Source organism: Erpetoichthys calabaricus, chromosome 8 (assembly GCF_900747795.2).
Source record: "Erpetoichthys calabaricus chromosome 8, fErpCal1.3, whole genome shotgun sequence".
NCBI classification, from domain to species: domain Eukaryota; kingdom Metazoa; phylum Chordata; class Cladistia; order Polypteriformes; family Polypteridae; genus Erpetoichthys; species Erpetoichthys calabaricus.
Window position 1 is genome coordinate 125,952,947 of NC_041401.2, and position 24,491 is coordinate 125,977,437.

A 24,491-nucleotide genomic window follows, 5' to 3' on the forward strand; every position below is an offset into this window, starting at 1 on the left:
ACAATCAATGGCACGAATATAAATCAGAAAAAGTAACAGCCCAAGGACAGACCCCTTAGAGACTCCATTGATGACCTTGCTCCATGTGGGGCATTCTCCTCTTATCTGTACCCTTTGTCTCCTCCCGGTTAGCCAACTAGAGATCCAGTTTTGTAGCGTGCCTCTGATACCTACAGCTTCTAGTTTCAAAATTAATCTTTGGTGTGTTGGTCTGTAATTACTAAGATCCATTGTGTCACCCTACTTAAAGATTATAAGAGTTAAGAGTTATATTTGCACCTTTCCAGTCCTCAGGTACTTCTCCTTTCTGATGTGACTGCTTACATATGCCTAATAAGGGTTTATTTATTTATTGATTTTATAAGGACATTTTTGGCTTAATTGCACTGCATGGTGAGGCCTTGTATGTTTTGTGACCTATACTATAAGTTAGCCTACTATCCTTCTGATAGAGCAAATTAATTTATGATTGATTATGTCTTCTCTGTATGACCTTATTGAAACACATCAACATCTAATTGCCAATTCCCTAGGATTTTACTGCATAGCCTTACTTGTGAAACATTAGCAGAATGTTTCAGTCCTGGTTTTGCTGACTTGCTTCCTCTGCTGGCTTTCATTGCAACTGAATTCTAATACGTTAGGCTGCAATGTGAATTCAAGTAACAAATGGGCAAATCTGGGCAGCACTGTGGGAGATGTGCAAGAGTGCTTGGGCAGATTGCTTAATGCTGCAATTGATCCATTGAAATGCCCACCAACATTTCAATCACATCTTTAAGAAAGCAATTTTCTACCCAGGTATATTTGCCCTCCATTCTTTCCTGCAGTTCTATGCAGATCTAGCCAGCAGCCTTTCCTGAAAAACACACATTCTCACTTCCTCTGTTGTGGGGTTAGCAAGCAATGCTGAACTAAAGAGATTGTAAAGATAACATGTCACCAATGGTTAATTAATTTAATTTTATGTATGACTTGGTGATGACCTGTCTTCCAATGAAAAGAAATAGATTCAGTGGTTACTGAAGGCATTGTGGAATGCTGTTCTATTAGATTACATTATGTTACTCTTTTACTTCTCAACTGGTTAGGACAAAATATATTCCTATGACCAAAATTTGTTACTTACCTAGCCACAATTTCAAGGTCTACTCTGTCTGTATTTTTTATTACCAGTATCAATAATGTACACCAATCAGCCACAACATTAAAACGACTGACAGGTGGAAGTGAATAACATTGGTTATTTCGTTACAATGGCACCTGTCAAGGAGTGGAATATATTAGGCAGCAAGTAAACATTCAGTTCTTGAAGGTGATATATTGGAAGTAGGAAAAATGGGCAACCGTAAGGATCTGCATGACTTTAACAAGGGCCAGATTAAGATGGCTAGATGACTGGGTCAGAGCACTTCCAAAATGGCAGTTTTTGCGAGGTATTCCTGGTATGCAGTGGTTCATACCTATCAAATGTGATCCAAACAAAGAGAACTGGTGAACTGGCGATAGGGTCATAAGTGCCCAAGGCTCATTAATGGTAGTTGGGAACAAAGACTAGCCCATCTGGTGTGATTCCACAGAAGAGCTACTGTTGCACAAATTGCTGAAAAACGTAATGCTGGCCATGAGAGAAAGGTTTCAGAAAACCTAGTGCATCACAGCTTGCTGCATAGCCACTAACTGATCAGAATATCCATGTATGTCCACTGCCAAAATGCATGTAAGCGTCAGAACTAGACCATTCATCAATGGAAAAAGGTGGCCAGGTCTGATGAATCACAATTTCTTTTAGCTCATGTGGATGGCAGGGTGCATGTGTGTTGTTTACCTGGGGAAGAGATGGCAGCAGGATGTACCATGGGAAGAAAAAAAGCCAACAGAGGCAGTATTCTGCTAGGAAACCTTGGATCCTGAAATTCACATACCACCTTCCTAAAGATTGTTGCAGACCACATAAACTCCTTCATGGCAAAGGGTATGATTGAATACATATGACAGTCTACCCTGATGGTAGTGGCCTCATTCAGCAGGATAATGTGTTCAGCCACACTGCAAAAATGTTTCAGGAATGGTGTGATAAACATGACAGAGTTCAGAGTGTTAACTTCACCTCCCAGTTCCTAAGATTTAAATCTAATCAAGGATGGGATGTGCTGAAAAACAAGTCCAGTCCATAGAGGCTCCATCTTGCAACTTACGGGACTTAAAGAATACTACAGGACATCTTTAGAGGTCATGTGAAGTCCATGCCACAAAAGGTCAGAGCTGTTTTGGCAACATGAGAGGAACCTTACACAATATTAGGCAGGTGGTTTTAATGTTGATGCTGATTGGTGTACTGTATATCATAATACAAAATAAATTAAAACAATTTTGTCTGTTTTTTTATAATTTATTTTGTTTTCTGGGGACTGACCATTGTTTAGGAATCAAAGATGGCAGCCATGTCATCCTGTAACATGACTGTGATCATATTCTGTGTGATGGATGTGATCACATGCTAAGTGTATGTTGTCACTGTGGCATGCTCATAGTGGTCGTCGTTTTGGAAGACTTTTAAAACAGGCCTGGAAGCATGGACACATGTTCTGATTGTCAGATGTTTCACAATTTGACATTTAATTACTTGAGTACATTTTCCATTTAGCTGGGAGCTGGGATCAGTGTGTCTGTTACATAGCAGGTTTAGTATCCCTCAGTAGATGCAAAAAGTTAAAGTATTTGGCGGTAGTTAGCTTCTTTCCCATGTAACCTGTAGCCATAAGATTCTATTTTTGGTTTTGACCTCATTTCTTTCTCTAATCATTTGCCTTTTCCCTTTAGTTTGTGTTGTCCTGCTTATCTCTCTGGCTTTGACCTTTCTGACCACGTCCTTAAGCTCCCATATCATCCCCTGGTTTTCATATCTGCTCACAATGATCCTCAGGCACACTATTAGTGTTCTTAACAGCATACTTTTGTCATGATTTTTTTTTCAGTTAGTGACCTGTTAAAGTTACGGTTTCATTCATTTTGTTCTTTTACTGTTTATAAAAAAGCTCTTTTTGAAAAGGAACAGGGAATCAGATTTTATGTAAATTAAAGTGCTTCTCTTCTTTCTTGGAGAAGAAAAAGGTAGTGCTCAGCATGGAAATGGATGACGATCACCATGTTTTTCTTTTACTATGTGACACTGGTTTGAAGCTTCACGTGTCCACATTTATCACACTAATGTTATATGGATGACGCTAAAAAAATGCAATGGTCACAGCATGAGCAATCCCTTGGTGGATACACAATGTGCAAAAAGTTCTCTTAGTGTAGTTAGCTTATTTTCTACGTAGGCCCTAGTTCTAGGTTTGTGCTTTCATATTGACTTAGTTTTGTTTTTGACTACTAATTAACATTTTGTCCTTTTGGTCATGGGTGCTCGATTGTATTTTTGATTCCACAATTTTGACCTTCTGCCTTGCCCTTAATTCATCATCTTCTGGTTACTGTATGATTTAGTTCTCAGCATAATCCTGGAAACACAAGTGATCATGAGATGGCTAATTTTGTCACTGAGCCTAAATTGCCTCTGAGAAAACCAGGAGGGTATTAAAGAACAAATAAGTAAACTAGCAGCCACCGCACAACACATATTGAATGAGGTGAGGAGTTTAAACAAAGTCAGGAGCACTTTGTCTTCAAACACTAGTGCTGTTGAGCTGCACATTCAAGACCAAAAAAAAATGTAGGGGTTTTGACAGTGCAAAGTTATTTTTGACAAAGGAACCGGCACTTGTGAAACAGATCGAGCACAAATAGAATTTCACTACTGACGAATAAGAAACTTGAATGGGCTTGCACTTTGTCTATCAATAAAGACCACAGCTCATTCAATTTAGATATTATTTTAAAATAATTTGCTATAACCTGTGCCAACTTGCATGTCACACAATACCCTTTGGAAGGCTTGACAAGGAAGTAAACCCATAAATGAGTTTATTATTTCTGAGTTTATTATTTCCTTTAAATGTTAGCTGCAGAGTGGCATAGCTGTAGTCACAGTATTTAGGAGTGGACCAGATGATAAAATTTAATATGAAGAGGATAAACAAAATAAAGTATGAGGTGGTTCTCAAAAGATTGGTGAGGGAAGGAGGTGTGAGAAAAAATGATTCAAAGTCCTTTATGCTTCTTGTAGTTAAAAAGCAGGGGCCAATGGACGTTGGGAAAGGGGCTATTAGCCCACATGGGTGCTGACTCAGAGCCTTCCCTGGGTTATGTTTCTATTTTGTAAAATTCCTTAAGCTGGAGTGAAACTAATGAGAATGTCTCAAAATAGGGTTGGTGGCCCTGGCCAATTAAAGACAATTAAGAATTAATCGTTTCATCCCTGCAATATTAAAGAATACAGTGATTTGGGGATATATTGATATTGTGATTTGGAAAATTTCTTTTTTTTTAAATTTAAAAGTTTTAATTTTCCTCATTAGTTTGAATTGGAGATAAACAGTTAAAATTGCTGTTGGTGTCATAAGTATTAATGGTTATCTAATTGGCGAGGGCTTAATACAAATTTGTGACTTCTACTTAATTATTTGCAGGAAGTTTCCATTTCTGAAGATAATTCATTTTTCGACTTACCAACATCTGCTCCACAGACTATTTTGAATATTATACTCTATGGCAATGTATTGATTATCTTGATCTCAATAAGATCACAATAAAGATCAATTATCCTCTACCTCTGATTTTGTCCCTGATCAATTAGACAGGGGTTGAATTGAATCCAGAGAAGGTTAAAGCTACTGTTAATTGGAAACGTCCAGGTAGTATTAAACAAGTCCAACATTTTGTTAAGTTAACTAACTTACATCACTGTTTCATTAATAATTTCAGATCATATTTTCAATTACAAGTCTTACAAAGAAGGGTAAAAAAAAAAATTTGGAAACCGAAGGACAAAAGGCATTTCATACTTTAAGGGACAATTTTACTGTAACCCGATGTTCTTTGTCACTCCGGCACTCCTTTGCCATTTCAGGTTGAAGTGGATGGACCCAACATCAAGGTGGGTGCCATTTTATCATAGCCTTTTCCTGACTCTGACAGGTTACATTGGTGTGTTTATTTTTCAAAAAAGCTGTCAGCTTTGGAACAAAATTACGATATTGGAGACTGAGAAATGCTTGCTTTTAAACTAATCTTGGAAGATTGGTGTCACTTGCTGGAAGGTGCAGCACAGCAGTTCAGTTTTGTAAGAGATCGAATTCCCATTAGGCTCATTGGTCACTCTTCTTTAACTGTTTTAACTTTATAATCACTTACAGACCAAGAGAATGCAATTTGAAGGCTGGTACTCTCCCTTGGCTGTTCAAACCTGATAATGTGGTGTCTGAACTTTAGAATATTATTCCACTGCAGTCTGTTTCTGTAGGAGTAGTTTTGGTAGATTTGCCAGATTTTCTCCAAGAATCACTTCAGTCTGCTTGGCTGTCTTCTTCTCCTCTGAAATTATTTGTCCTGACCTAATGGTTGGGTGGGTTTTAGAATGGGATCACTCTTCTCCTTTTTTGGGGACCTACTGGGAATACTAAATCCCTGGAGTTTCAGAAAAGATATTTTCGGTGGCCAAATATGTATATTGAATGTTAAAGTGTTTGTGAAAGCATATGACGTTTGCTGGGTTCTAAGTTACAGTCTTGATTCTGGTAAGGTTTGCTTTAGCCTATTGCTCACCCTACTTGTTATGTTACAGCCATGATATATGTGTTTTTTTCTGGTTTATTGTTTTTGTTAATTTTGAATGACTATGTTTCATGTTTTTATGTACTTTGAGTTTATCGTTTATTATTTGTGTACTGTGTCTTTAAATGTGGCTCCATTCCCTGTACTTTGTGGGTGCAGCCCCAGGAGGTAGGGCCATCCCGACATCACTGCTGGATCCTCCTTTGGTCAGAGACAGGAACACAGCAGTGCATCATTGAGGTTTTAGGAGTTCATAGTGACTATTACTTTTCATTGATCTTTTCTGGTTACTGGATTCTTTTTTGCTTGTGTTTTTGGATTCTGCTCTTTGGATAATGTATTGGGGCTTTGTCTTTTAGGCAAATCCTTATATGCTCTTTTGCTGTTTTTTTGTTCTTATCTTTTATTAATTTCAATAAATGATTCTATTTATAAAGATTCATGTTTGTGTTGTCTCTAAAAGCCAGAGTGTTATGTTTTTCTTTCATTTATAAGGTATTTTTGATATATTTTCTGGACTTTGATTGCTCTTTGAATTTTAAAAGCCAGTTCATCATTCTGGGCCTGCTTAGACTGATGTCTACTGGTACTTGTCCTCGCAAGAATGTTATGGTGGACTTTATTACTGACTTACCTTTGTCTAAAGGTCATACAAGAGGTCAAAAGAGTCCAAGAGTTCTAATTTGTCACTTACGCCGCTACCTTCTGCAAAACAATTGGCCGAAGCTTTTATACACCGTTATTTTAAGTTGGATAAATAGCTAAAATTGATCTTATCTGATCATGGGCTTAAGTTTACATCCATTTTTTAGAGAGGGTTTTGTGTTAATGTTGGTGTTCAAGTCAGACTTACAGCTCGTTATTACCTGTAGTGTAATGGATTGTTGAAACATGCTAACCAGGATTTAGTTTTGATTAATTTGTTAAAGTTGGATCAGTATAATGTTTTGCCTCTTGCAGAATTTTTCCAAAATGAATTGTATAATTGATCTCTTACTTGTCTCCTTTTGAATGCCAAAATGGATTTATGCAACTGATTTTATAATGTGTTAGTTCCGATTCTATGGTGCCCTCACTTACAGAATTTCTGATTTCTTTTCATACCAGTTTGGAACAAGGCGTGCAAGCACTTGATGGCAGGAGCCTCTGTCAAATAAAATGCAGATAAAAGAAGACTGTTGTGTTAGAGGAGGGGTTTTCTCCCGGGGTTGTATTTATTTGTTGTTTTCATTATTTTTATACTATTATTTTTCATTTTCCATTTTTTCACATATGTTTATGATTTAACATTTATGTACTGTCACTTTAAATGTCTTGATATTCCATGTGCTTTGTAGGTTCTTCAGGAGGTGGGGCCACCCTGACATCACTGCTGGTGAGAACTCCATCCTGGTAATATATATTCTGCCTGAGAAGAGGCCTCAGTAGCAGTTCATTGATGTTATCTTGGAATTTACTGTGAGCATTGCCTTTTCTTTGCTCTTACTGTTTTTTTTATCTTTTTGTTTCTGACTTTGGATTTCCAATACTGTTTAGTGTATTGGGACTCCTTTGCTTTAGCGGCAATGCTTTTGCTTTGTCTCAATTATAGTACCGTTCATTTTCCATTCTAGTACCATGAGGTACTAGAACATAATTATCTGTGCAATTGGAGATGTAGAAAACTGTTTTTTGAGATAAGTAAAACACTTTCTGCATTTTACTTTAATAATTTTTTAAAATAATTTCTACCACTTAATGGTTGGGAGAGCTATTAAAACAAATAAACATCATTTTTAAAACATTTCTGAGATTATATTATCTATTATATCCTGCAGTCTCCATTATTAATATTGGTGGCTTGCATTGGTCAGTAAAGGAGAGGGCTTTCAAGCATACCTTTGTTTCCAACACATACTGTGGCTGTGGAAGAATTAGCTTTTGACAACAGGCAGTGGGATTAATTAAACTGATTAATTGTAAATATTTCTATGCAATATTTAGCCTGGTGCTAGGAATAAAGGGGGGCAAAGTAGTTGTGTTTAAGTAAATCGAATTCTACGGTACAAATTAATGCAATGGTTTTAAAATATAAATCTCAGAGTATGCTGTACCCATGCAGTATTTCCCACCAGAACTGGACTGGCTTAAAATATCTGAAGAGACCCATGAAATATAATATCTATGCTTGCAGCAAAAAGTAAAGAGGAACTGTCTGTCTTAAAAAGTAAGGAATGATATTTACCTGGTCATCTCCGAGATGGCATATCACAAGATTCTGCTCTTCAAATGAGCGCGCTGTCCGCACATATTTCAGCCAGCTCCCAGTTCCTGCTGGGTTACCGTCAAGGCAAAATTTCACATTTCCAACGTCATCAACAATCTGCAAAATGAAACAGAAAGTGAGGCTAGATCATCAGCTTTGTGCAACACTAGAAGAGAGGGTTGAATGTTAGTGTGTGATTTGCAAGATTGGTGCTTCTTTTGTGCTATTGTAGACTACCATAAAGCGCAAGGCTTAGTGACTTTCACATTTCCCCTGACACGAACAACAGTTGTTCCATCAACTGTGATTCAGAGGCTAAAGTCTTTCTTATTCTTTTACATGATCACAGTCATCTTTCCTTTTTGCCATGCAGCTACTTGCACCATGGTCAAACTCCCCATGACTGAAATCTCCAGGCATATCATTGCAGTTCGGTGGTACGTTGCCGTATACATCACTTTCACAATCCATGCCAACATCTGATGACCAATTCACATTGTCATCACTATTGCTTGATTCAACTAATGATTCTGTTTCAGTTTGTTCTAAAACTGGCTTAACAGCTTCTTGTTTATAGACCATTGTGTTTTTTTTTGTTGAAGACCCTGCCCCACTCATGACTATTGATGAGTTACTATAGAATGGCAGAATACATAAAAAAATTAATGATTTTTTTACAGTGTGATATTATTTCATCTACAAGATGGCAGCAGAATACTGTCGGCACCAGAATACTGTTGGGAATGTTACATGATATGCATACTTTAAAGTTGTTTATATTGTTTAATGTTAACTTTCTGAAATTAGTGTTAGGAGATATTGTGAGAGTGGAAATGCTGCCCATTTAAAAATATAAACTAGACTTACTTTCAACTTAGCGAAATGCCAGATTCAATAGTCTTTGATTCAAAAGAATCTTTTGCCCTTTTGCACGTTAGGTGTAAAGTGTTAAAATATTTATCTACCACAGATTATCTGTTTTTTCCTTGTTGTGTTAACCGAGATGTTTAGTCCTCTTCCAGTAGCAAGAGGGAGGTTTTCATGAAAGCACATAGCTTGTCACCTAATGAAACAGGACACCATTGAACATGCTACCTTTTGCCTTTGCTTTTCCTTGCCCATCAGTCTATCTGTTACCTGAATCTGCTTAAATCAGTTCAACCACAGACCATATCTACTTTTACTTTTTCTTGTTTTATTCTTTGACTACAAGGTTGGTAACTCTAAAATATTTGAAATAGTTAATTGGCAAACAGAAAAACAGTTCACTAAATTAGGAATATATTCATTTAATATTAAAGAAACACAAATTCTGACCTAAGTGATTCTCTGTAAAAATTTTGCAGATGGAAATGTTATTTACTGATTGAATGCAGTAAAGCTATAATGTACAGTTATTTCTTAATCAGTATGAAGTTGTGGTTTATGCATGTTTGAATATTTCTTGAGCAGTGAGAGTGCCTGTTTATATCATAGTTTTCTGATAATTTTAAAGGAAGGTGTAGGCACTGGATACACATAACACCTTTTTTTTCTTCTTAATGCAGTGCACCCACACACTTCTTTTTTTTCTCACACCTCAGGAGCGAAACATAAAGTGTGAGTATGTGAATATACATAAAAGAGAAGGAGGGGTATATTACAGCAAAGGAAACAAGTACACATTACACCACATTCTGAGGACACTTTACCAGTGAAGATACAAACCTTTTGACAAATGTTGTTTCCAGCATGAATGTTTACATAATTAATTTCTTTAATTTTCATCATGTATGTATTTAATTTCTATTGGTTTTTGCAACATTAAAAAATTCCTAATATAAATATTTCAGATTGTCAGCAAACATTATTAAGTACCCCTCTCTCTATACAACACTGCAATATTTATCTATAGAATCCAATGTCTCAATTGTAGATATTTCATAATTTTTGTTAGGCAGCAAAAAACAAAAAGCTGTCTATTGGCTTGAACTATCGTTTCATATCAAATTGTTGTGAAACAGTAGAATTTATCATGGCAGCCACAGATAAAAGACAAGTCATCTGTTGATCGGTGGACATGCTCACATCCACTGATCCAATTCAGAGACATCAAAAACTCTAACCTGCACATCTTTGTAAATAGCAGCTGGACAAAAACCTAGCTGGAAACATAGTGGTTATGCAGCACAGTCCACACAGAGAGTGAATGGGTTAGAAATCCAATGCAGGTCTCTGGCTCTGTGAGACAGCACCTAGCTATCAATCAAATCAGTAGAATGCAGGCCTATCACCTTAAATTGGATTTTAAAAGACAATGCATGTCAACCCCTAGAGGAGGCAAATCTATCTGTTAAATACTGAATAAAGATACAGCATGATCTTACTCATCAAACCAAACAATGCAACTTTCAAGAAGCAAGCATGGCAATCAGGAAAAAATGAACTTGCTATGCTCAACATGACTATCAAGAATGCACGAGAATTAGAGAGGATGCTGCAAACATTTCATCATTTTTGCTATGCATGGATTTACTCCTTTTATAGACTGCACTACTAGTCCCAGATTGTGTCTGTCCAGAGCTCATCAATCAATACAGATGATTGCTGTTGTGAATCCGGACCTGTTATTTATTTACTGGTTGTGAACTGCAAAGTGGAAACTTCATTGTGTGAAAAATGGGCTATTTTGCTAAAAGCAAGAGGTGCAGAGGCTGCATAAAACCACAAAAGCTACAACTTCAAACTTTCTGGCCAGATTAAAAACGTTTATTTGAAAACATCTCTCGTGGTATTGGAAAAGACCTAAACAGTTCTGCTTTCACCGGAAGAAAGAACTGTACATATTATAGCAGCTGAGGTAAGATTGTTTCAGCTTCTCAAGATTTACTAGAGTTGGGGCTCAGTGGGTGCGGATACTATTCTTATGCAACTGTTTATGAAAGAAAGTAGGCAGAAGCTAAAGGGATGGTCTTGGGGATTTCAGTTTCTCTGATGTCAAACATTAGGCTAGTATCTACGCAAATGAAGGGTGCCAGAGACTGTGAATAAAATGCTGGGAAACAAGGGACTCTAAATCATGTTTTTTTTTTTGGTCAATAATTCATACTAAAATATTTGGAGAGTCAGGAGGCAAAATGTAAAAAAAAATCTACCAATTAACCCGTTCCTTCTCCCTGTCCAGGCTTTCTGTACTGCTACTTCTATAATTCCATCCAAGGTGTGTATTTTTATGAACAAAGTGAGTGCAGATACTCTTTATAGTTCACTGTGCCTGGACTTCACTTAGTCTTTGGATTGAAGCAATTTTGCTGAGCAGTGCTAACAGGCAGCTAGGTGGCAGTCCTGTGCAAAAAAGGCCTGGAAATGAGAAGTGGGTGAAGGGTCACTAATTCATTGAAAAGTGCAAATGGTGAAGCCACTTTAACAATTAATAGTCTAAGCATGTACAAACCTGTTGCTTAATTTGTGTTCCTTTGCATGCATCAGATGTACTATATGTTTATTTGCAAAATTATTAAAAGTGCTTTGTGGTAGATAATTGCAGTGTGGTGTTAGTGGTTAAGGCTTTGGACTTCAAACCCTAAGGTTGTGGGTTCAAATCCTGCTATTGACACTTGTGTGCCCATGATCAAGTCACTTCACCTGCCTGTGCTCCAATTGTAAAAGCAAAAGAAATGTAACCAATTGTATCATAAATGTTGTAAGTCAACTTGGATAAAGGCGTCAGCCAAATAAGTAAATGCAATTATGAAAAATGTGCAGTATACAATAATTATGCAGAACAAAAATCACACATCCCTACTCAGTCTTCTACCTGACTTAACCTGCAAGAAACATAACTGTAATATGAATATATAACATTGCATCTAACTATCTTTGCATCCATTTTCTAAGGCTGCTTTTTTATTAGAAGGTCACCACCACAGGAACCTAAACCAGAAATGCTTCCAGTTCAGTATAGAGCTCACTCAAATATATATGTCAAGACCTGACTAAGTTTAGGGTTCCAAATGTTCAAAACTGCAAATCTCAGGGATGCAGGAGGGCACTAGCTCTACAGCATGTGGATGAAGAGCCAGATCCTTTTACTGTGTTACATTGATCTGTCTGGGCTTAAATGTTGAAAATAAACATATATCTTAATTACAAGGTCAGTTACATTTTCAGATAAGATGAAGCTATATAAAATAAGGACTGATTAATTAAAATATTTTTGTTCTGTTAATATAAAAATAGCTTTGTCAAAGAGAATATGAATATTTGCATTAAACTGCTAGAAGACAGGGCAAATGTTTTATTACTGTAGGCAGAGACATTAAAAACATTAAGAACCTTAGACTCTGGTCAAATGAAAGAAGATAATTCAGACTACCAAAATGCACTGAATTGGTTTAAAGGTTAAGTCAAATAACATGTGGTGTGAAATAATCATTCAGTTAACAAGGAATTGGCCTGGATCGCAGGTAACTTTTGTAAGCATCAGAGATCCACAAAGGAAGTAGGTAGGTTCCTGTCTCCTGCATCCTTCATTACTCATCTTGTGTATCTGCTTTAAAGGCCTGTGTTTAAATTAAAAATAATAAGTGATTAGTATAGAGATCCAATAATGAAAGAAAATGTACCTGTTACAGCAATCCTGCTTTATGAAGAGCTTTTCAAAAAAACATTTATTTTAAGATGGTAATCTTTGCAATTGTCACACGCATGTGCATACGGGACAGTTTAAGTGCTTGGATAATTGTAAACTTCCCCTGGAGAGCCAGAGGGCACTCTTGACTAATGCCTCTTCTCTTTTTCTCTCTGCAGACTGGAAGATTGACAACCATGACACCTTTGATGTCACTTCTGGTTTCCGCCACCTCTTCTTGCCAAGATCCTCTTTTACTGGAGGCAACGCCATCTTAGCTAGTCTGCTTTGGATACTTGCATCATTACGATGTTTCTTTTCTTTTTAAAACACTTTAACCTGCATTTTCTTTGAATATACAGGATGTGGTGTATTGTCCAGGACACATCTCCGCTGGAAGGACTGGGGGAGGCAGCATATCCAGAGCATTACCTCCCCCGGTGCGCTAGGTGGTAGCCCCCATGCGTTGCAGTGGTTTCTTGGACTCACGCAGGGCTCCCTCCATGGGAGGTGGACTTTGGTGCAACCCTGTTGGGTTCCGTGGGTGCCGCTGCAACCCAGGGGGGCTGCCACCTAGCACACTGGGGGAGGTAATGCTCTGGATATGCTCCTTTCTCCAGTCCCCGGTCCTATACACCACAATTGTTAGCCTTCTAGGTGCCCCAAAGACCCCGTACCATTTATGTCCTTTTGTTATGCTATTTACATGTTTCTTAAGCAGCTCTTGTTCCCTGCAACACTGTGAAAACCAATACTACACTACTACACTAATTTTTTCCCTGCACCACTATACTCCATTACTCAAAACTCTTCATGAATCCAGTGACCGGGACCCCACATGCATATCTTGCAAATTGGAAGCAAACACAGTTAGCTGCTGAATTGTTTGGTCCAACATCATGCACCTCTCTCTTTGACCTGGGTAACGCATTTGCCTTTTTCTGATATGTGTCCAGAATAATGTATCTAGAACTCACAAATGGGATTCAGATTGTACTTATGGGACAGTTCTATCTGTGACACCACCCTAAAGCAGTTCATCTTTAGTTGTTTCTTTTGTCACTGGTATTACTGTTTTTGTTGCAAATCTTTGCATTTTGAAAGCATGTTGAAAATCATAAGCATTTGATTACAAGACTCTGGAATCTGCACAAGTACCAAACCTCAGGCATCACGGTGAAGTATTATGTAGAACATTGGAATCCTTTGCAGATGCAATGTGATAAAAACACAACTAAAACACTTAATAGAGGTTTTAAGATAAACAGTTCAAACAGGCAGTATTTCCTTGTTATGGTTCTACTCATGAGTTCCAGGCATGCTTAATCTTTTGTAAATGTATATTTTGGTGGGTAGTGTTGAAAATGTTTTCAATACACACACCTGCCTATATTTTACAAAGTTCTTCTGCTGCTTTTCTTCTGTACAACATGCCTCTGTTTGCCATTGCCAGGTTTTAATTGATGAAAGACAAATTAATCTTTTCCAGATAACTTCCACTTTCTAGTTTTGGTCTTGGGCACAATTGATTCTCTCAGCTGAACCAAGCACATTTCTTTTCATGTTATGCAAAAAATAACTGAACCGTACCAGGATCAGAAGGAACCATTCATTTTTTTAATTGTTCATGAGTGTACATAGAGCTTTCACAGTGAAGACCAAATGTCCTGAGGCCAGATAGACTGAACCCAGAAACAAAATAGTTACCCAGGATGCAAGTCACTTAAGCAACTGAATTGTGTTTGAGATGGTGTAGTTTTATCATCTATTCAAAAGATAACAAAAGATATTTTATAAATTAGAGGGATGAAGAAAGTCTAAACATAGGCCAAGAACACCTAGAATGAAGCAGGGGCCAACACTTGACAAGACATTAGAGCATCACAGAGCACACTAATGAGCAATCCACACTTCTGCCTTTTACCAAACTTACTTAAGTTGATTTTAAGATACCAGAGAGGCAGATCTCAGCCTGGTAATAACAGATGCAAGGCACAGATGAGTCACCAGTTGCCCATGAGGCACACTCACTTATGTCAGACAAATTAAAAGTCGACCATTCCCCCAAGCTGCACGTCTTTGCGATGTGACAAGAAAATTCACACTAACAGAAGGAGAACATGTAAACTCAACAGAGAAATATGAATGGACTGGCAATCAAGCCAACTTTTTTTGCAGCTGAGAGGAAAGTAACAAAGACCATTGTGCCGCTATTCTTCATAGGTTGTGGTTATATCAAATGGAGCAAAACTTTCTGTGTTCATCTTACCATTATTTGCAGAAATGATGTTTCTAATGTTTTGTAGCCAAGCACAGCTTGTTAGTATAATGGAATCACTGAACAATGTCTATATTGAGCTGCCAGTTTTGTTGGATAAAGTTACTTATATTTTGTGATGGACATAAAAATGCTTCTTTATAGATCTAGGGAAAAGAGGCAGGACAGGCAGAACCACTCTACATTGTCTTGATTATGAATGCATCAGTCAGGTCCCTGCTATTTAAAGCAGTGTGAACAAGGTGGGAGTGCTGATTGCATGGGATGTCAGAGCACAAACATACTTGTATCACAGCACTTCCTATTTCTCCAAGTCTGCTGCAAAAACGAAGAGCAAGAGACAAGCCCAGTAGTACTAATGTATAAAGGTAAAAGAGCTGCAATTGATTGTGAAGTGCATACAAAGAAAGCCGTGTATAATTTAGAGATGTCCATCAACTTGAGTCTATAATCGCTAGTGATTAGGAGATGCCTATCAGCCTAACAGTATGTCTTTTAGGCAGCGGCAGAAACCGTAGTGCACGATTTATTTAATTCCTCTCTGACTGTTCTTGCTGAACCAGAACATGAAATGGAAAAATCCTAGGTCCGAGTTTAGGGGAAGGAAACATGTACATTGCTAATTTATTATGAGTAATAACTTACAGGTTTCCCATTTTAATATCCAAGCTTCTTTAAAACCTGGACAATATTTGCATTTATTACTTATTTCCACTTTGTGAGATATCAAATTGGGCTCATTACCAAGAGGCATTAATAGGTTATTAAGCTTGTAAAACATATATAATTAAATGCTGGACAAGAACTACACTTTTTATTGACTAAAAACCTTTCATTTTCTAATGTGTACAGTTTGTTTTCTAACACACTTGGCTTTCAATTGCACAATGTCACTTTTTTACCTTTTACCAATACTTCAAAAAAACAGACCAGATGTGGATCTCATAAAACTCAGTGTGTGGCCTATGGTGAATATGATGAAAAATTTGAAACCTGGGATTTGTCTTTGTCAGGAAAAACTTTTTTCTGTCATTCTTGGAGTTGTGTCCCAATCTGGAAAAAGCCAACAAAGTTAACTTTTCAAAGACATATTCTAATAAACTAAAATAAAATTGCATATTAAAGGCAAATTCTAATAAAGTAAAATAAAAAATGATTATAATCATGGTCATTAAAAAGTATAGAAAATATAATTCTTATAAGTAAATTAGAAATTCTTTTCACTGTAACTTAAGCTGTTGGTGGCACAAAGGAGAAGAGCTTAACTTTGCTGCCTTGCAGCTTCAGAGTTCTGTGCTCAAATTCTAGCCTGGCTGCTGCCTGTAAGGAGCTTGTGCTTAACCGGGTACTCTGTTGTCCTCTCATTTGCCAAAGATATGCATGTTAATAATAATAATTCTTTACATTTATATAGAGCTTTTCTCACTTCTCAAAGTGTTCTTCATAGAAAGCATGGAGCCACTTCAACAATCACCAATGTGCAGCATAGAACTGGATGATGTGATGGCCAGAGGTGGGTAGAGTAGCCAAAAATTGTACTCAAGTAAGAGTAGCGTTACTTCAAAATAATATTACTCAAGTAGAAATAAAAAGTAGTCATCCAAAAAATTACTCAAGTAAGAGTAAAAAAGTATTTGGTGAAAAGACTACTCAAGTACTAAGTAACTGTTTGAACATAATAAATGATTTATTTTTTAGAAATGTTGTAATAAGACAGACAAAAATATAAAATAATGTGCAAATTCTGCTATTTCCAAATAATAAAATAAAAAATGGGTACAAATAAATAACGTCTTTACAAAATAAAGATGCACAAATAACACAAAGTTTCAAATCTCAATTTTTCACAACAAAGCTTTTGAAGCCAATACCTACAGTAGGTAACATGTATGTTTGAACAGTGCAAACAACTTACAGTGGCAAGATATACTGTACACTGACAGTATAATACTGAATATTCACTTTGTGGTGTAGCGAGTCCGCAGCTTCAAAAAAAAAAAAGGCCAGTTTCAAATCCATAAAGCCGTGTCACTCTCCGTAGGCGCAATTGCACGACCGTGGGGAGTTAATGAGGTAGTTGGAGCGAGTCATATATACGGGTCGGCACAAAAAAAAAAGAAGAGGGAATCAAAGAAAAGGAGAAAAAGAAAAGAGTCTGTAGGGGGCCGGCATCGTCACACACTTGCCCTCCAAATAGCACAGTTAATAGAAAATAACATTTGAACAAGGCAGCTTGTGCACATACAAGAAGTCTCACTTTACCATGACTGTCTGTGTCTGTGCATGTTTGGTGCTTGTTCTTCACTCAGTGAAGTGTTGGTGAAGCTTCAGCATGAGTTGGCTCTCAAGGTTCTTGCAGTGAAGCTGTGATCGTTTAGCAGTGAACAGGAGCCCCGCATGACTAAAAGTCTCTCACAGGCTGCAGATGCAGGAAGTTTGTGTGTGGTGAAACAGTCATGCAGTAGATCCACTGACGACTTCTCTCTGGCAAAAATATAGCGTATATAATGGAAAAAAGTTACGATTCAAATGTTGCCCAATGTAGCGGAGTAAGAGTAGTGTTTCTTCTTCACAAATGTAATCAAGTAAAAATAAAAAGTATGGTGCAGTAAAACTACTCTTAGAAGTACATTTTTTTTAAAAAGTTACTCAAGTAAATGTAACGGAGTAAATGTAACTTGTTACTACCCGCCTCTGGTGATGGCAGCCATTTTTGCTTCAGTATGTCCACCACACGTTAACTATTAGATGGTGAAGTGGTGAAAGAAATAGCCAATTAGAGATAGGGGGTAATTAGGGAGCCAGAATGAATAGGCCAAGTTGGACAATTTAGCCAGGAAATCAGGATACACCCTACTCTTTATGAGGGATGCCCAGGACTCTTTTATGAGCACAGAGGTTCAGGACCTCAGTTTTACATCTCATCCAAAGGATGACACCAAATTTTACAGCACAGTGTCCCTGTCACTGCACTGGGGCATTGGGATTCACATACAAACTACAAGGTAAGCGATCCATGGTGTTCTCAACAACACTTCTTCCAGCAACAACCCAAGCTTTTCCTAGGTGGTCTCCCATCCATGTTATTGCTATGTTGATTCTGGCTTAAAATAAGTGATCTTGAAGAATATATGGGGAATAGGATTAGCTGGTATTTATTAACTGTCCAATAAGAAGAGGTGGCTGTTATCACAATCTTAATAAACGAGAAGAGGTGGCTGTTATCACAATCTTAATAAACGAGGACAGATCTTATTGTCCACACTTGAACTGAAACAAGGACAAACAGATCCAGCACTGTTTCCATTTGTAGACATCAGATCAGGAGATGTGAATGTGGGCTGTTTATTCTGGATCAAAATTCTTCTTGACAGCTTAATGCTTTGGACTGCTAATATATGAATGTCTATTGATATAAATTGATTAATGTTACTCTTAAGCAAGAGAGACCATATTAACTGGTCTGTTCCTTGGAACCACAAGGAGCTGCTGTTTTCTTCACCTGAAACTGGTTTTAATTATACAAAGTAAAAATCATGGAAGAGTCCACTGCACACTCAACTGTATTTCAGTCCTTTTATTAATCTGTTTTAATAATAATAATAATAATACATTTTATTTATATAGCACCTTTCCCATGCTCAAGGCACTTACAGAATATAATAAAGAACGGCAGAATATACAGTATATAGCATTGTACAAACCAGATAAATAAATAAAGAAGATTAAGACAGTAAATTCTGAAAAAAAAACAGACAACATAATTGATGGTCTAGCACACACACATACAGGTTACATGAGCATCTTGACAGAGAAGTAAACTGAGAGAAAGGTAATAAAGTCAAGTAGAGCTAAAAGCCTTCCTGAACAGATGAGTTTTGAGTTGTTTTTTAAAAGAATTCATGGAGTCAGCTGACCTGATTAATTTTGGTAGGTCATTCCAGAGTCTGGGCGCTATACAGCTGAAGGCCCTGTCACCCATAGAGTGTAGATTAGTGAGGGGCACAACAAGATTACCAGAATCAGAGGACCTTAGTGGGCGGGCAGGCACATAGTGATGGAGAAGGTCACTGATGTAGTTTGGTGCGAGGTTATTTAAAGCTTTGTAGGTTATTAGTAGGATTTTATATTCGATTCTGTAGAACAGAGGGAGCCAGTGAAGACGGAGCAGTATGGGTGTTATGTGCTCGCTGCTGCTGGTTCGAGTAAGGACTCTTGCAGCTGAGTTTTGAATAAGCTGGAGCTGTGATATAAGATTAGAAGGGGCACCTGCCAGTAGGGAATTACAATAATCGATGCGGGATGTGATAAAAGCATGGACAAGTTTCTCAGTTTTCTTCAAAAGGAACAAACACATTGTTCATGAATTGCTCATTTTTAGTATAAACAATACAGACTGCAGTAAAATTATTAGAATGTCAGAAGAGTTTAAATCCTAATATAATAAAAGATGTACATTTATTTTTTAGAGAATCAAAACACTTCAGAAACTATTCTTTTGGAGTACCGTTGGGAAACCACTCCAAATGAGATGCTTTGTTCTGCTTTGAGATTCGATTAATTAAAAGCGAGGTATTTCCTGTGAGGATCAATCAATTTTTAAACTATCACAGCATGAATAAACTGATCAGGATGGAGTTTAGAAGTATTTCGTACCTTAACTTAAATTTCAATTTAAGAAGTAGTTTTAATGCTATTGTATCATGTTATTACCATAATTAAAAATATTTGGTGTTTTAAAGTAGTTGGTAGTTACTCTCTGGCGAGTCCTTGTTACTTCAAGTGTATTTTTCTACCACATACCACTACAAATGAAAGTTATTATATATTAAAACATTCAGATGTAGAAAATCTACTTCCATGTAGTATAAAGAAAACTGAACCAGACAAAAATGCTGTCTTAGTCTCAGCACTCTGCTTCTGAAGAAACTGTAAGCAAAATTACTTTAGAAATGTTGCACACTTGCTATGGAAATTTTATATTTTATGTGAATAAAGTAAAGTTGATTTCAAGAATTGAATAACAGAACTAACAGAAGGGGTGATGCAAACTACAAAATCATTTAATGCTACGTCCATGTGGTGGCCTTAGATCAAAGGTGCATTATTCTGTCCAGTGCAGATTCCAGGATCAGACGATGAATATTTGTGACCAAAACTAAGTAATCACATTTATTTGTATTCTTCAGTGATTGTTGTGTGACAATGTGGATAAGGTTTTTGAATATTAGGTGTTAAATCTCAAGCACCAACATTCAGTTTACCTCTCAAACATGCTTTAGATTTCTGTTGCCAACAATTCATACTTCTGTCAGATGTTATGCAGCATCACAAGTTGGAAAGAGTTTTAGATATCGTGCAAAAAAGAAAGAAAAAAAAGTTCTTTTTTATACTATGTCTGAGTAATGAAACAATCAAGTTTGATTTATAACTGGTCATTAAAAAGTTGAGGCCAGTCTGTGCGCTGGTCTGTGCAGTGTTTCTGGTTTACTAGCATACTTGGAAGGAACATTTATGATATATATTTAAAGCAATTAGAGGTGAGATATATTGACTCATTAGAAGAATCAGGTGCAGATCTGCATCCAGAGAAGAGAAGAAGGGCCATCAGCTAGAATATGAGATGGGGGGATCGAGGGTTTGGGCCTGCAACTCATATGGTATATAACAATAAAGTGTAATAGACATGCTGATACTTTACATAAGTTAAAGATCTATATAGATATAAACATTCTGAGAAATTAATACTTGGATTATTTTAGTTTTACATGTAATACACTATAAACTCTGGATGCAAAACAACAAAAGGACTGGAAAATGCCACTTGTCAGTACAGAAATAACAGCCAGAGAAATATTCCATCTCTCTTGTACTTTATCCAGTTACAGTATTACCCCCAATTACTGATGGCATTGGGCAAAAGTCCCAAAAAGGGATACCAGCTCGTTGCAGAGTGTAATCATGCACACTGACTGTATTTGGGAGGAAATCCAATAAAAAGAAAAAAAATGCAAACTCCATACAGAGAATGCTATAGTTGGGATTTGAATCCGGGAATCTAGAGATGCACAGAGTTAGCCAACGTGACAGTAATGACAAACGTTTTATTTAAAGAGAAGCCATATGTCAGAAGCACAACAATCTCTTATTCAGTCTAGCCCACTCAATAAGTAAGCAAGGAGAAAAGTAAAAATAAACCAATAGAAACTTAGAATATCTCAAAAAACAATAATAAAGTAGATAATAATGAGAAAATCTACTTTATTCACCTAAAGGTAACATAATATTCTAAGCACAGATCAGCAAAGATCTGCCGTTCAAGGGGAAGGTGAAGCATAAGCCCATCTCCATCACTGCAAGGAAAGCAGTAACTAATTATAGCCAAGCACAAAAGAGACAGAGTACAGTATTTGCTTTATCCTGGGTATGATGTTCATCTGCATCCAGCCCTGCAAGCAAGTCCTCCAACTTACAGGGAAAACATGGGGGTTGGTGGCAGGATTTGCACTCCAGCCACCATAAAAAACCTCACACTGTTCCAGTGTTGTGCTGAGGTGTCACCTGCTGCACTCAGGTCCCAATCCAGGTGGTTTGTCATTTGGTGGGTGCAGCAACACGCTATCAGCACATGCTCCCAACCTCTTTACACCCGGGAAAATCTGTTGAGAAGGGAAAGCTCACAAGAACACAATAAGTGCTTTGAGCATGGGAAAGGTGCTATCTAAATAAAATGTATTATTATTATTATTATTACCCTATACACAGGTCATCTGTGTGCTGAATTACAAGTGGTGGCTTAAATGACTGAGAATTATCCTCCATGGCATGCTGGGACTATTATTTAGGCCTTGTGTTTATATGACAGCACTTACTGATTCAGTAAGGTAACTGGAAATACAGCATTGCCATAATGAAGGTAACTCTTGGATGAGGGACAGAGGTCTTTTTATGAGCATTTTGTTACATGCATAATGCCAAAATAAAATCTATTTATATACATATATGCATAGGTTCATTGAAAAAATCATTTTATAAGCTCTTTGGTATAAATCTATCTGTCTGTCTGTGCGCATGGGCCAGGGCTTGGAGGGGTGTGACAGTCATCCAAAACACTTCTGCTTTCTCCAGAGGTCTGCACCTGAAATAAGGACGCTGCCTTGCTTTCACACAGTAAGCACTAAATTAAAACAAGCTTACCTGCAGGAGCTCTCAACTTAGGCATGTCAAGAATGTCAGCTTTGTTTGAAGAGATCGAAAAGAGCTTAGGATCTATGAGCAGTATTCATTAAATAAAAATATGAATGAAAGCCACCAGCAATATGAAGCAGAAAAAGTGCAAACAGTTAAACAAAATGCCAATTAAGATTTTCTTGCAGCGTCTGGCCTTCTTTAAAACACCCTGAGGGGTACACCCTTGCCAGGTTCAACAGTGAATGACGCAAAATGGACAATGCAAGCTTGTGTTTAAAATTTTCTAACCTTACTGTAACTCCTTCTCTTTTGTAGTATTGTTAACATCCATGCCTGTTTTCTAAGAAAGTGAAATGTTTTCAGGGAAAAGTTTTCGTTTTTGTGCAAATTTGTAATAATCATATTCAATAATCAATACTTTCATATTGATTTATGTGCATTGAGTTTTACTTAAACTGGGCCAACTGAACAGGACCTGACTGAGTGACAATCTTCCAGTGCCCTTTTTTCTGACATCCAATGGCGTGCTGCTTCACAAAGCCCATACTGTATGAAGGGTTAACACATTAGCAGGTGTGGTTTTTTATTCTTTTTTATTATGTAAAACAGGACACATGAGAAAAAAATGAGACTGTCTTCTGTTTGCTAGGTTCAAAACACCTTGTTCCTTGTCACTAAATTCTATGCATTGTATTTCCAGATGAGATCGCCCCTCTGATTAAAGACAAAATCAACCAATCAGACATGTTTGATTTTATCATTGTATGTCACATTAGGTGATCAGCTTCTTGGAAGTGTGTATCCATCCAGCTTGCTAAAATTATGTAAATGAAGGCTGCCACTAAAAACTACCAGAAAAGGCATCTAATGGGACATGGGCTTTATAGATGAGGGAGAAAAATTGGAGTTCCTGGAAAAAAAGTGACACAGGCAGAACCTGCAAACTGCATACAGATAATATCTACTCATTGGGTTTGACCTCTGGACATTGGCTCTGCAAGGCAGGAGTGATAACCACTGCACAACTTAGATGTGATTGCTTGAAATGATCCATAATGTTAATAAATGGCAGTCTGGGGTTATGGAGAATAAAACCAGTCATTCATGGGTATCTTCTCCTTCTGATGTCTCCTTCTTACATACAGTATTTAAGAAAACCTACAGTCCAAAGTATTTGAGGACTGGCCCTGTGTGTGCACTAGCACCTTTTTTGCATTCAAAGCTACTTCTGGCTTCAGTAGGGAACAGCACTTTCCAGATTTCAGTTTGAAAGTGATAAATTGGAAATACTTCACTAGACCCAAGAACATATCACAATTGTAAGTGAATATTCTATGACTGCAGCATTGTGATGTTAGTAAGCCCCAGGATAAGCAACATTTCAAAAGAGATTTAACTTCTACATACAAGTAGTTTTTAGCTGTAAGAAAATAGTATTTACGTTATAAAATACAAACCAATAATTACAATGTTAGAAGCAATGTTTCAATAATGTATTCATTGCTTAAAACAGGAAGCATAACAAAACAAGAAGACAGCTGAACTCAGAAAGATGTTTTGGACACTTCTCAGCATGGGCAGTCCTGGATATCCTTTTCTCCATAAAGTATCCTGTCTTTGGTAAATTTGTTTATACACTGCACAAATTATGCATGAGACTCATCAGAATATTTTTCTAAGTGTATTACTATAGTATCATAAAGCACAAGCGAATTTGCCTCCTTTACAGATTACAATATGCCTTCTGAGAGTAACAAAGTGCAGTGTTCTGTGCTATTTTTGTGGAAGGATTTATAATTTTTTTTTTTATTCATTATTGCCACCCTATCTAGACTGGTATTCACATCTCCAGTTCTGAGAACACCTTAGATTTTTACACTCTCAGCATACACTTTTTTTAGATCACCATTTTTACTCACTGTGCCCACATACAAAGCCAAAGGAAATCTAATGTGTGAAAGTGGGGAGGATTTGAGAAAGGAACATATGTAATCTAAAGAAGATAAGGAATGGAATGATGAGTGTGTGGTAAAATTTAACATACATTGATCCTGTGTGGAGGCTACCTACAGTTGCCTGGTGCGAGCTGTGTTATGATGTATCACTGTCTCAATTTTTCCGTGTTGCCCCATTTTTCTGGCTCTTCTCATGATGCAACAAAGACATTTTGAAAAAGATTTTGTTCCTTGCCAGCACTTTGGAGTGACTGTTCTAGAAGGATGGATATTGGGCCACTTTCTGTCACACGCCACATTTTGTGATTACATTAGAGTGTTAATACTTTAACTTAATAGATATTGAATAACAAAAACAACAAAGTGTTTTTACAGATTCTGCTCTTGAACCAACCTTAGCAAACCAAAGGTCTGCTTTTAGGAAAAGGGTCTCAAGAATGAAGAGTAACATATCTGAAAACAATATATATATATATATATATATATATATATATATAT

The 24,491-nt window shown here is 37.1% G+C and overlaps 1 protein-coding gene across 5 annotated transcripts in view; it reads right to left on the reverse strand.

Annotated features, from left to right (window-relative positions):
- prdm16 (PR domain containing 16) overlaps positions 1–24,491 on the reverse strand; it is a 445,445-nt gene that overhangs the window by 72,690 nt on the left and 348,264 nt on the right. For all 5 annotated transcript variants that reach the window (XM_028807457.2, XM_051931284.1, XM_051931283.1 and 2 more), the window contains exon 4: positions 7,940–8,077. In XM_028807457.2, the coding sequence (XP_028663290.2) occupies positions 7,940–8,077 (138 nt within the window). The remainder of the gene's footprint in view (positions 1–7,939; positions 8,078–24,491) is intronic.